This window comes from Carassius auratus, chromosome 22 (genome assembly GCF_003368295.1).
Source record: "Carassius auratus strain Wakin chromosome 22, ASM336829v1, whole genome shotgun sequence".
In the NCBI taxonomy this organism is placed as follows: Eukaryota; Metazoa; Chordata; class Actinopteri; order Cypriniformes; family Cyprinidae; genus Carassius; species Carassius auratus.
Genome location: NC_039264.1, coordinates 2,725,807 through 2,740,115, shown reverse-complemented (window position 1 = coordinate 2,740,115; position 14,309 = coordinate 2,725,807). Strand labels below are relative to the sequence as shown.

At 36.1% G+C, this 14,309-nt stretch overlaps 1 protein-coding gene across 1 annotated transcript in view; it reads right to left on the bottom strand.

Annotated features, from left to right (window-relative positions):
- LOC113040744 (uncharacterized) overlaps positions 1-14,309 on the bottom strand; it is a 26,829-nt gene extending 12,520 nt beyond the window's left edge. The window contains exons 1-2 of the mRNA XM_026199001.1: positions 14,007-14,309; positions 13,544-13,870 (exon numbers count right to left, since the gene is read on the bottom strand). Of these exons, the coding sequence (XP_026054786.1) occupies positions 13,544-13,870; positions 14,007-14,241 (562 nt within the window). The 5' untranslated portion in view covers positions 14,242-14,309. The remainder of the gene's footprint in view (positions 1-13,543; positions 13,871-14,006) is intronic.

Genomic DNA, 14,309 nt, shown 5'->3' with positions numbered 1-14,309 from the left:
GGCTGGAGCCAGCACTGGGGCAAGCACTGGGGCTGGAGCCGACCCTTGAGGGCACCCTAGAAGGCGCTTACGAGGAGCAGGCACAGGGGCCACAGGACTGCTTAACAGGCTTGCAATAGTTATGTCCGTTCGTCTTGCCATATTAACGGCCGGTGAACTGGATTGAGCCACGGATGGCAGTGGGCCTAGGTGAGCCACAGATGGCAGCGGGCCTAGGTGAGCCATGGATGGCAGCATGCTTGAATGAGCCGCAGAAGGCCGACATGACTGACCAGTCGGCGGAGGGGTTCCGAATCCGGATTGGAGACCGCACAGGATGACTGTCTCCTTCCAGTCGAGGTTGGTGGTGTCTGGGAGCTCCCTGGGATGATGGAATGTCTTCCCAATCCCGAACAGCATTGCGAGGGTTTCCTCCTCGAGGGAGCTTTTGACAGGAAGTGGCACAAACGCCCTCACAAAGATGATGGGGTTTGGGCTTGCCTCATTCCTCCATTTTAACACAGCAGAATGAGCAGAAAAAAACTAAAACTTCTAAAAAAATTGAAAATAAACATTTTAAATATTTTAAAATTCGGTGGTATGTTTTTTCAATATCCAGATGCCCAGAAAAAATCGTGGTCATGAGCCAGAGCTGAGATTCCTAATCTCAGTGAGGTTCTCTCCTGGTTAAATAAAGGCAAATAATAATAGATAGAGTACAGTCAGTCTGTAACAAGCAGGAATGACAATCTGGCTTGACATATTCCATTCAGAGTTATTTGAATTGTCAGGACACCAAATACAGTACACATCAACACTCCATTCTCCATGCAAAAGGCAGTTTTTTGCTCCTGTGCCACCTCTGGAGAAACAACAGAACAAAAACATTCATGCAGAGTAAAGTCATCTTTCTGAGCAGCAATAAGGTTATCACGTATCACATGTAGAGCTGAAACAACGAATCGATTTTTATCGATTAAAATCAATTATTAAAATAGTTGTCAACTAATTTACTCATCGATTCGTTGTTAAATAACTTGTATTTGCCGTAAGCGGCTCATTTCGTGCATATTTCAAATCTGCGCTGATCAAAGTGTGGCAGTCATGAGCCACCGGAGGTTTTACTCAGCCAGTACAGCAGGAGAAGTAGCGAATAGCCAATAGCTGGCCTCGTTTTATGTCACGTGCTTCCCGAACAGCGTCTCTGCAGCATTCAGCGTGATGTCGGAGTACTTTACTTTGAGCCTTCAAAAAAGAAGAGTAACCTGTAAACTCTGCACTACTAAACTGTTTAAGGGGACGTTCACATATTGCGTCTTTTGTGCGCTCAAGTTCATTATTTCCAACACCGCACCGAGTTAAAAACATTTCAACTTTTCAGAATGCCGCAAGCGCAGCGCGGGTCATGTGACAAGAACTAACCAATCAGCTTCATCCTTTCCCGTAACAACGTTAAAAGCTTAGCCAAGATGAAAGGAACAGCTGATCATAGTTGTAACTTATATGGATTTCCATTTTGAAATAAATTTAGTAGCAGAGCTACTGCAAGCGATTTTTTGAGCTGCAAATCCATTTATCCTTTGCTGAAATTTCCGCGTCTTCATGGAGAGAGCATGTCATGGTTGCTTAGCCTCAGGGGCGCTTCTGCCCCGAGCTCTTTGGAAAGAAGGAGAAAGTGGTGCGCCTAGAGTCTCCAACTCGTTTTTAGGCGCGATTTGTGACTTTTAAGACTTTTATTTGTGCAGATTCTCCAGTACAATGTTGTTTGCAAATGTTTAGTCGTAAAAGCTGATAACATTGCTTTTTAACAGTTAACATTTAAAGCTTTACAAACATGTTCTGTGATCAGTTTGTCGTTTACCAGTTCATAATTCAGACATGCAGCCTAATTATGACTGAATAAGAGAGGAAAATGTTTAAAGATATTTGAAATGCACTGAAATGTGAATTTGTATTCACTGCTCTTTTTCACACAGCAGGTTTTTTGTGTGTGTCCAATTTTTTTTCTGGACAACCTTCTGATGGATTTTACTTTAAATTGTGAGTTCCATTCAGGTTTCATGCCATTGGCACTTTTTTTCGAAGGATTGTTTACAATTTCACAGCATAAGCTATAAAGCTGTTTCCCAGTAAATAATAACATACTGCACTGCAATTTTATTCTGTTTTATCCTTATTCTTCGTGAAAATATGTTCTGAAAGATTCTTTAATAAGCTTTGTTCAGGATAAACTACTTTAGGAGCTCTAAGGACTGCCATGGTGAAAACATTATTTGAAATCTCCTTGTGAAATTTGCTAGAGTATGGGTCAGTGTTCTGATTGCAGAAGAGTTCGACAAAGGATTACTAACACAATAGTAATTACGTGTATAAGTACGTGAACCGATTAATCGATTAATCGTAAAAATAATCGACAGATTAATCGATTATCAAAATAATCGTTAGTTGCAGCCCTAATCAGATGCAATTTCAAATTGGGTTAATTTGAAATTAAAGATTTTCTTTCAGTTTTATCATTATCAACCATTAAAATATTGTTCACAAATATAGGGGTCATGAAAGTTGAAAGTAAATCATCTGCATCAGCAAATTTACTAGTTTGAGCATGCGTACCGGCACAAACAGAAAAAACTTCAGGGAACTTTTCTGAAACTTTATCCATTGATGAAGACAAGTCAGGTTTATCTCAAACCTCCAACAAAGGCATAACTCTCCCACCAGCTATGTCATTGCCAAGAATGAAGTTCATGCTTCACACAAATAAATCGTCTTGCATCCCAACCTTCACAACACCAGTGAACAAGTCTGATTTCAAATAAATCTGATGCAGATAAACTTTTACCATACCCATTTCAATACTTCGGACCAACACATGACTACCGCAGAAAGTTTGCTCAGGAAAAGTTCTAGTTTCTCTAGCTCTAGTTTTTGTAGTGTTACTTTTTAAGCTGACTGACTGGACTTTTGAAGTAGACAAAACAGGCAAAACTTTCTCAGTAACTTTTGTTAATTGAGGGAAACCACGATGTGCTCAGGGATACAACTCTTAAATTCCTCCAAAAGGATTAATTTGCGCAATGCCTAGAAATCTGAAACTTTATTCAATGTGCACCACTTGTTGAACAATATACATTTTCTCTTCACTTTGAAGTCTTGCAAAATGTAGTTTCAGGCTTACATCAAACCTCTGCCGCAGCAGCTCCACTCAAGCATCGTGAGATGAACTCTCACCCAATGCCAACACACCTTGTTCCCCTAAATACTGCATAACAGCATTCTTAATATCTTCTAAGAACTGAAATTTGGAAATGCTCAGCAACCCTCAACAAATCACCATTTCTGCATGAATCTAATTGTTCTAATTGATGCACAAACAAAACTTTCCAAGTCAAAGTCAGTTATACCAATTACTTTTTACACATTTACTAAATAGCCTTGAACTTAGCATTCAAACTAAACACTGTTAAAAATCGCTGTAAAAGAACGGCCAAATTTCGACAGTAACATACAGTTTTTCATCAAAACAGTGCATTCTGGCTAATATTCATCATTTTCGAGAAGGTAGCCTGCTGCTATATATCGTAAATTAACAATGTTCAAAGTCGACACTCAGCGGCTGTGTTTCAAATTACACCCTACACCCTCATTCACTATTCCTTACATGAGTTTACTTATATAGTCCACCTGACAGAGACAATGAAAACTAATGAGTGAATTCAGACACTGATCAACAGCTGCTGTTAATGAGCAAAATCACTGAAGAAAACAAAACAAGACAAACACATGAAATACAACTGACTTCAGCCACAGCCTTAGATGAAATCAACTGAAGATTTAAACAATCAACAAACAGCTTTACCAACTTCACTCATTACTAACCAGACTGACTTTATTTCTATCAGATCAGAGATCTCTAAAAGATCTTATTGAGAATTACAGAGATTTAGATGATAATGTTACTGTTTAGTCACCATTATGTAGATCAGTGTTTGCTTTAGTTGGGCTCCTGACTAGGGCTGGGATAAACTATTATTTTTTAAACGATTAATCTAGCGATTATTTTTTCGATGCATCGATTCATCTAATGATTTTTTTTTTTAGACCGATTCGATTTCGATTATCTCCCCATTAATTGACTACTAACATTTATACATGTTGATTTACATATCTGAATGAAAAAAACATGAATTCCTTAACATTGCAATATATGTTTATTGCTCTAAAAATTAAAAATAAAAGACTGACTAAAAATGCATTACTTTGCACTTGTATAGAGATGACATTCAATAAAACCTTGAAGCCTTGAAAACACATAGCTTACTAAAACAAGCTTACTGAACACATAGGGCCTAGCTTACTGAAAAAAGTTTTTCTTTCAGATGAAAATAACAACAACTTGATGTCTAGCATTCAATAAAAAAGTTCACCCGAAATACTTGTTTAGAGCAATTGAAAGAATACAGTAACCAATGTAAACTTGAGGGCTTTAAGCTAATACAGAGAGTGCTTTTACAAAAAATAAATAAATACAAATTAACAGTGGTAGCCAGCAGCCTGTCATGGAGAGAAAAAAAATCTCTGAATGCTCCACGTGAAACTTTGGTGTTCCTCCCTTTTCTATTGTGTCTAATGATTTTGGTTAATATGCACGAGGGAGAGAGAGAGAGAGCAAGACAGCGCTTGTGTAGTTTGAAGACTGTGAGTGCGTGAGCGCGCGTGAAACTTTGGTGTTTTGCCCTTTTTCTATCGTGTTTAATGATTTTGATTAATATGCACAAGGGAGAGAGAGAGCAAGAAGCGCTCATGTTGTTTGAAGACTGTGAGTGCGCACGTAGCCGGGGCTCTCTCTCGTACGCGCCCTGTCATACTATTCTATATCACTCACCGATCAAATAAGGCTTTGACAGCCGCCAAAAAAAAGATCAATGCAGAAAAACCCCTGGATTGGTTATATAACGTTGGACAGAATGTTGATCCGGCCATCGCGTATATTCAGCGCACATAAGGTAAATGTTTTGCAAATGTATTTAGAGAAATAAAAACAGGTCGACGAATCTATGCGCATATTTTGCGTCGACGTAATTTTTTCCGTCGACATTGTCCCAGCCCTACTCCTGACCCTTGACTTTTGTACTTTTGACTTTAAATTCTGTTTCATTGCTGTATTTGTATCTTTATGGTACAATAAATCTGTATCTTTATCTTTATCTGTCACTGCAATAATAATATTGATAGTTAAGTGATTATGGCTGTTTCTGTCAGGCTTTATCTACTAGACTGACTTAAAGTGTTGCTGTAGTAATCAAATATTAATTTGGTTGAAATATGCGAGTGAATTACAAAATTTTTTATTTCTTCAATTTTATAAGATTGAACAGTAATGTGATAACCAGAACATATGGACTTAACGACAGCTTGAGTTTTAAATATTTTGGGCAGCGTTATCCACAACACTCAAAGAGAGACATCAACAATCAGCATATGAATCTCAACAATGATGACAATCAAAAGGTTCATGATGCAATGTATGCTGGGTACCAGCACAGGATAAAACTCATCCATGACTCCAAGCATGCATTGCGGCATGAATAAATTATGCCCCTGAATTGTTCACTTATTTTTTTGAATTCTTATGTGCTTATAATTTTGCTTATGTCTTAAATTTTAGTAGCATGTTTTGTGAAGTTCAGAACTTATCTGTTTATTTATTTGTGGATTGTCACCATTGCTGTGATTCATACGCTGATTCTTTATGTTTTTTTCTAAATTTCAGTAAAGTTTTTTTTTAATGAGTTACATTTTCTTAACAGTCTTTCATAACTTAAGGCTCGGTAGTGTTCATTATTTTGATGTAGTATCAATAAGAGAAGGGACACAGGATTGAATCAGAAATAATAGAGTGTTTGTTTTTGTCAAGCTATAAACAATAATACCAGATTTATTTCTTCTGTTTACTTTTTTTTATTTGCTATAACAAGTTCCAAAGATGCATTGTTACAGCATGTAAAAAAAAAAACTTAGTTGTTGAAAAGTCACTTCAAGAGCCCAATTAAAGTAAACACTGATCTCCATCATGGTAGTGAAAAAAAAACACCTAAATCTATTTAACTCTCAATAAGATTTTCTGTAGACATCTGACAGAAATAAAGTCAGTCTGGTTAGTAATGTGAATCTGGTGAAGCTGTTTTAGGAGTTGTTTAATCAGATCTTGAGAGATTTGATGAATACAAGGCTGTGGCTGAAGTCATTTGTAGTTCTTGTGTTTCTCTTTTCTTTAGTGATTCTGTTTTTAAATAGCAGGTGTTCATCAGTAATGCTCAATCATCAATTAATAACAGAATTATCTCATTAACTTCGCTGATTCAGTGTTACTCAAACACACTGTGGTGTGTACACATTATAAGTGTTCATTTAAAAATTTTGTTGTGGGGTTTAAAGGGTTAAAGATTTAAGATGAAGAAAAAACAGCATGAAACATAATTTAACAGTAATAAACTGTAATTAATTTACAGGAAACAAACTCTCTGCTGCCAGTAAATAACTGTTTTTCTACAGTTTGTTTGCGTAAATTAATGGTTGCCAGCAACAACAAAAAAAAACGTGTTTTTCTACAGTTTGTTGCTGTTAAGTCAAGGAAAAACAGTAATATACAGTAAAATGTAAATGTGAGATTTACCAAATGAAAAAAAAAGTTAATTTAACTAAAATATTTGTGAACATCCATTAAAAAAAAAGCATGCAAAGTCATACACTGATAATGAGAGTAAATACTGAACTCAACTATATTAATGTGTGTTTGCACAAGAGAGATATGTTAGTTTAATGTAGTTTTGTTGTTCACCATTGTGCTGGAGAGTAGAGCCTGTGCTTCACCCAATGATGAGCCACAAATTCTGATCTTTTGTTGCTTTATATAAAGACAGTAAATTTGGATTCTCCTGATACAGTGGTGATCTATTTGTTAAGTATTTCAGCACATACGTGTGAGCTGCAGTAATTTGAGTGTAAGTTAAAGTGTTTGCAGTTTTATATTAAGAAATATTCCTTCTCAGTGGACTCAAATGAAAGAAGTTCATAGTACTAACATCGTAGGAATGCTAGTTTTTAAATTCGAACTGTTTGAGGCAGTGGGAGTGGAGTTAATTTCCATGGTACAGTTTACGGTAAAATACTGTAAAAAAAAAAATTAAGACTGGTAAATTAATGATTGAGAGCTGTAAATTAACAGTACTTTACTGGCACCCCAGCTGCCAGTAAATTACTGTTATTTAACGGCACAATTTTTTTACAGTGTACTCTGTTCAGGGTTGTAGTTACTAGGTGTGGAACAGATAAAAGATTAAAGTGTAGTGTTCCTGTAGCTCAAGTGATAGAGCATTGCATTAGCAAGTGCAAGGTTGGGGGTTTGAATCCCAGGGGACTTATGATAGGAGTCATGTTATTTCATGTCAGACATGGTATTTCAATTTCATTACAATTTACTCGAGTTGTGTAGAAATGTAAAAATAATTATAAAATGAAAAAGAATATGAAATTAAGTACAAAAAAACTGAAATAAAGTTGACAGTAACTTACAGTTCATGCTAACTTTAATGTTTAAATCTCCAATCGATTGTTATTGTTGAGTGTCTTAATATTTGTGCTGTGAAACAATGACCTGGACCAGTATTGCCACCTTGTGGACATACTAATTAGTGCAAAAACAGTAAAAACTCTTCCCCTGGTCGAGATGATTGGTCGGCCACCGATTGAATAGTAGGGTTGTCACAGGTGAGAAAATGTTCCCACTGGTTAATCGGTGTATGACAAATTTGTTTGATTTTAAATAGTGCTGTGCGCATTTTACATTCACTTTTTAAATATGGCTTTTGTAGTAGGCTATGTAGTAGCAACTTTACATGGCCGCTCAATATAATGTTATCCTAGAGAAATTTGTGTTATTCAAGTATCTGTGTGGAGTATGAAAGCTCAACAGCAGCTCTCACTGCAGGACAGACGGAGGTTACGGTGCAGTCACTTGCTCCTAAAATACTCCGTCATTTTCGGTCATTCAGATATGTGTAATACATCTTTTGAATTTGCGAAGACACTTCATTTATTTGTGTCCACTCACAATAACGACGAAACGTTGTGCTTCTTTAAAATAATGAATACAAACAGGATGTGCTTTCAGACGTCTCAGTCTCTGTGAACTTGAGCGCAAAACTCCAAAACTCTGTGTATATTTGCCTTAAAGACATGAAAAATATCTATATCCATAGAAAGTGAAATGTCTACTTTTACATAATACAATTCAAATAGAAAAAAAATATTCTCACATGATGTAATTACTATGAAACATGTATACAGATGCATCACTACTGAGGAGAAGACGAGTCTCTTAAGCTGAGTCTCATCTCTTAAACTAAAAACAAAGCAAGCAAGCTTTTGGCAAGCTTTTTCCCCCTTGTATTTTGTTGTCCACTACAGTGCTTATTAGGCTATAAGGGCAATTAAAGGTTCATTATATAATTTATATGGTTTATTAATAAACATAGTCTACTAATGCTAAAATGAATGCATGCTACTTGTCCAGAAATATCTTTAGTTGAGGACAGTCCTAAATAGGACTTTTATTAAAAAAAAAATAAATAAATAAAAAAAATACACCATACTAAATGCCTAATATAAAATAAGTTAAGTTTAAATAGGAAGCCAAAACTAAAAATAAATGAGAAACCAAATAAATAGGAAATGTAGAATGTTTATTAGCAAAAGGAATATGATTGCTCGGAGACACACCTATGGAATTATATTCTGGACTTTATTCAAAAGGAATTGCAAATTGTATTTCCAATTGCGTTTTCAATTTGTGGACGCATAAAATTTGACATAATCCAAATGCAAATCGCACATTGCCGTTTGCATTTTCGTTTAAGCGAATTAACAGTGTCTGCCAAATTAAAAATGGAAATGCAAAGTCCGTTTGCAATTGTGTTTCCCATATCTTACAGTCGACGGTAATAAAAGAGGCAATTGATATAATATTTAGTTTCATTTGTAATGACTGTATATATACACCTTTCCCTGAACAAAGTACATTTCTGCTGCTATTATTATGTTTAAATGAAAAATGAAAGGAGGCAGTGGTATTTCATATCCTTTTTTGTTTTATTGTAAATATACAGTGAGGAAAATTGCAGTAGTCAAGGCGAGCTGACTGAAGTTATCAAGTATGCTGCTGTTTGCTGCTGCGTCCTCGCAGACATCACACTCCCGAGTCGAATGCACAAAGTCTGAACTACCAAGGATGCAAGTCCGAAATCAGTGCACTTTGTATTGAGAAATGCGCGCAGACCTACGTCACCAGTCTATTTGCCTAATCTTCCCGGTGTTACAGTTTAACTGGTTACCGTGTTATCTGGTGACCAACTTCCTGGTTCAGGTCTCTGCTGCAGATGTGCTGTAACGACGGCAGCAGACTCAGCGATTCTGAAAGCACAAACTGACGCGATATTAAGTGTTTAATAAACGCAGACTTGCTCATTGCATGATTCAGATATTCTTGTAAAGATTACAAGTTATTAGTATGATCGCCTGTTTCGCAGCTGAAGTAAGTAGGATAAACAAAAAAATAAAGTACGTTTGTTGGCACGGGTTTCGAACATACATTAAAAGATGGCATGCCACACCACAAGACAAGAGTCACTGACCACCAAGCTACTGAGCTACACAGAATCAGCTTCAGATCTGTGGAATCAAGACAGGACTCTCGGCAGCATATCGTGCAACTGCTGACTCAAGGATGTGACCGTGTTAACTTGTGACCTATGTTTACCTATTATGAAAATAAACCATAGCAGACACTGACTACATTTTATGGTTCATGATGTTAAAGAACATTTCATAACGTCTCAGACAACTGTACATTTGTGGCTACTGTCATTTAATTATAAACACTATCATTAACTCATATTTACCCTAGTAAAAACATAGTACATTTTACTATGATCGAAGATACAAAAATTCTTCCAGAACAGACGTGTATATGTGCGTTCCCAGAAGAGATGAGAAATGGATTTGTGTTCAGCACCACAAAAAGAACATAAAGTGTCAATATCAGGAAACATCTTTAAGTAAAAGCTTCACAGGATAGAAAAGATGAAGTAATTTTTAAGACACATCCTTAACATTATTGGTTATTTAGTATTTAGATGACAAAGTCCACACTAATTAATTTATTATTATTTATTACCTTCGACTGTGAGTGACTTCACTTCCCAATGCAAACACGCCCAGTAAAATGGCCCCACCCCTGTCACTTGATTGACAAGTTTCCGTGTAGACATTGGAAATTCAAATGCAAAAGGAATTGCGATTCCGTTTGAGTTTTGGCAGTTTACATGCACAGTGCAGAGAGAGTGAAAAGGCAAATGTGGTAATTAATATTGCTATTTAAATATGACAGGCTCACAGCTCGTAAGATATGGGAAACACAATTGCAAATGGACTTTGCATTTCCTTTTTAAATTTGGCAGACACTGTGCGTTCGCTTACACGAAAATGCAAACGGTAATGTGCGATTTGTCTTTGCGTTTGGTTTATGTCCCATTTTATGCGTCCACAAATTGAAAACGCAATTGCAAATACAATGTGCAATTCCTTTTGAATAATATCCGGAATATCATTCCATACACAGCATGACCTACACCTTGATGTAAAATAAAACAAATAAATCACACAAAGATTAAATAACATAAAAATCAGCAAACACTGTGGAACCAGATAAATAGGAATTGAAAAAAACTTCCAAAATCACCTTAGATAAAAGGCTGAAGTCAACAGGCTTTTCAAAATCTAAAATATTTATAAAACAGACGCTTTTGCATTTTATTTCAAGTGATATAAATGGTGCAGCGGCTTCATTAACTATCATAGCAAAGCTACTGAATAGCCGTTTTAAAACATTAAGAAGTTTTTGCATTTCTGTATGTGGAGTGTCATTATGGAACAGAATGTACATGGAGGAAGAACGGATTTGATTAGATGTTCATACAGATTATTTAGTCAATGTTTTTATTTATGTTTTGTTTTGTATACATGCAAATATGTAGTAAATTGTATAGAATGTATTGAGACTTTAATGACTAGGGGATTTGGGGGATTTCGGGTTTAAAACACCAGAAAAGAGTGGACAAAAAGTAAGAACTTGAAGCATTGGTTCTGTTGGTGGAAACCATATTCAGTGATATGCTGATGTCTCCAACTCTAGAAATTTTTACTGTTTTTTATTATATGGATATACTTGTAATGCATCTGCTGTGATTCTTTTCTGTGTCTGCAGTGGATGTTTTACATTGTATGGCATTTTTTTCCAAGATTGCATGTCAGAGTATATAAATAACTTTGTCACCTATACTGGGTTTGGATTTTTCCCCAATACATGGTAACAGAACAGAAGCAAATGTAGCCATAAAACACATTTCAGACTCACCGTCCAGACGGCAGAAACACAAACTGAACAAAATGGTCCAAAACATCTTCAACGGTGTTAGTCCACAAATCATATTGAAATGAACTCTTCAAAACAGTTTCAGTAATAAAATGACAGATGAGCTGATGTGAAGCTGCTCTGCAGTAAAATGAAGTGAAACTCCACCTACATCTAAAATAACTGCTCATCTTTAAGTGCTAATGAAAGTGACCATATAGCAGTTTTTTCACACTCTGAACATGTCACTTTTAGCTCAAGAAGGCGTCCACTTCCTGTACATCGATGGTTTTGTTTTTAAGAGAAACAAACTGACCCATAATATTTGAAATGTGTCTTAAAGAAGTGTTTGATCTTCTCTTGAGATCCTGAGAGTGTTTGGCTCTGCTCTCTCTTGTAAATTTCTTCAGCTCGTTTGTTCTTGATTTCTTATCAAATGTCCCAATTGTTTCTCTGATGGCTTTATGGAGCAGAAACAGATCACCTGCTAGAACTGTGTGTAGAAAAGTGTTTTTTGATATGGTCATGTGATTAATATCCAGCAGCTACGGATTACGAAGTACTGTCTACTTAGTTCAAACACTGCTTTAGTCCTTACAACTGTTATTAGAGTATGTGAGACAGCTTAGAGGAAGTCTTTTAGTTGTCATGGTTTTATCATCAGGTCAGACTGTGGCCTGATAATATCTAAAGTTCAAAAGTTCGAATGTAATTCTACATGTGGAGACAACACCAAATTGGACACAGCCAAATGTTGAGGTGATGCACCATATTAAAACCTCACAAATAGCTCAGGCAGAGGAGCCAGACTGGAAACACACCATATACAGGTACATATCAATACAAGAAAGAGCGATCAAAATCAGCAAGCAAAATCAACATGAAGTCGCATCAGCTCTCACAGGTTTCGAGGAAGGGGAGAATATCTCTGATGATATTATGATACTTGTTCCAAACCAAATTAGAGACCACATGCAGTCCACCGCAGGATAATCAGACTCAATTCAGATTCAGTTCAGACTAGCTTTTTTACAATATGCAATAATGATGATTTTGAAAGTCTCCAATTAAATATGAAAGATAAAATTGTAAAAAAAAAAAAAAAAAAAAAAAAAAAGGTAAAGCATCTAATTCTAACTAAGCTAGCATTAGCAATGCAATATTCGGTAATCATCAGTATTTTCTTCTAAGCGTCAATGAGAGAATACAATGCTGTTTGTTCTCAAATCATCTTCTAGAGTGGAAATCAGCCACCTAAAATAAACATAATATAAAAGTATGTGAAAATACAAGACCATTAAAAATAAATGAAGATTAATAAATAATAAACTAAATAGTTTTTTGTGAGAAATTCTAACATGAATCATGTACCTGATGTGTGAATTTGTGCTTGATCTTGTTCAGCTCTTCTGGATCTGATGTCATAAACTAGAATAATGACAGTAGCCACGCCCACCAGAACAGAGAGGACCAATCGGATCACAGCTTCAGTAGAACCACAACAGTGTTCAGAGTCTGAGGAATAAAAACATCAAACTGAGATCAGCTCAGTCAATAAATGTTAATATCAGCACCGACATCAACTAATATCAGCTCTGCTGTACCTGAACATGTGTGACAGAGTTGAGTGATGTCCAGATGTGTGGTCTGGTTTGTGATGGGATTGTTGATCACACAGCTGTAGCTGTTTTTCTCCTGATATTCCACCTCCAGAGGTAGAGAGAGACTGATGCTGAGATCAGACACACTGATGCTGGACAATAAACTGTTTCCTTTGTACCAGGAGAGAGTCACATGACCCACATTCACCACTGAACACAACAATGAACAATTCTGCTGTGATGATGAAGAACATTGTGAAGAGTTACTGCTGATGACAGGAACAGGCAGACGAGCTGAAAACATGAGAGAATAAAAATAAATGAGGATGAATGAAGATGTTCAAGCAGATGAACAGAAAACATTGAGAGAAACCAACACTGATGAAGTAGAAACAATTAAATCATTAATATCATCAAATTATAGAATGGAAACTAAAGATGCAAGATGGTGTATGTATTAAAAAAAAATTTTTGCACAAACCGGTGAACTCACCATAGACAGTGAGAAAGTAATTAATCCTTATATAGAATATCTGTAGTTCATAACGTCCAGCATGTTGAGTTGTGATGTTTGTGATGGTCAGAGATAAAGTTTGATTGTCCACCTTCAGTCTGTCTCTGAATCTCCCACCAAGAACATCATCATATAAAGTAAAGCTGTTAGTCTGTTTATTGATTTCAGCTATTAAAGTGTTTTTATCAAAAAATTTCCACTGTAACAGATCATCATCGGCCATTTTAATAAAATTGGTGTTTAGAGTGACTGAATCTCCTTCCATCGCTGACAATGCTAAATGTGCTCCTCTTAAATCAAGTCCAGCTGAAGGACAAAGAAACAGAGTTAATATCAGTAAGAGTTTTTAGGATGGTTTACTAAATTATCGTTTTACATAAGTAACATCATAAAACAATGGAAAAAAACATGAAAAAAACAGGTGAAACTAAAGTGAACTCACAAAGGACAGTGATTTTGAAACTCTTTCTCAGACTGTTGGTCTGTAGTTCATAACGTCCAGAGAGTGCACTGATGGTGTTTGTGATGGTCAGAGATCCAGTTTGATTGTCTAGCTTCAGTCTGGATCCGAATCTCACATCAAGATCATCATAAAATTCAGTGATTCCTTCAGCCTGTTTACTGATTTCAGCAATTAAAGTGTTAAAAAACCTCCACTGAATCAGATCACCATCCATTATTTCAGTAAGACCAGAGTTTAGAGTGACTGAAGTTCTCTCCCGCACAAACTTCACTTCGTCACCAA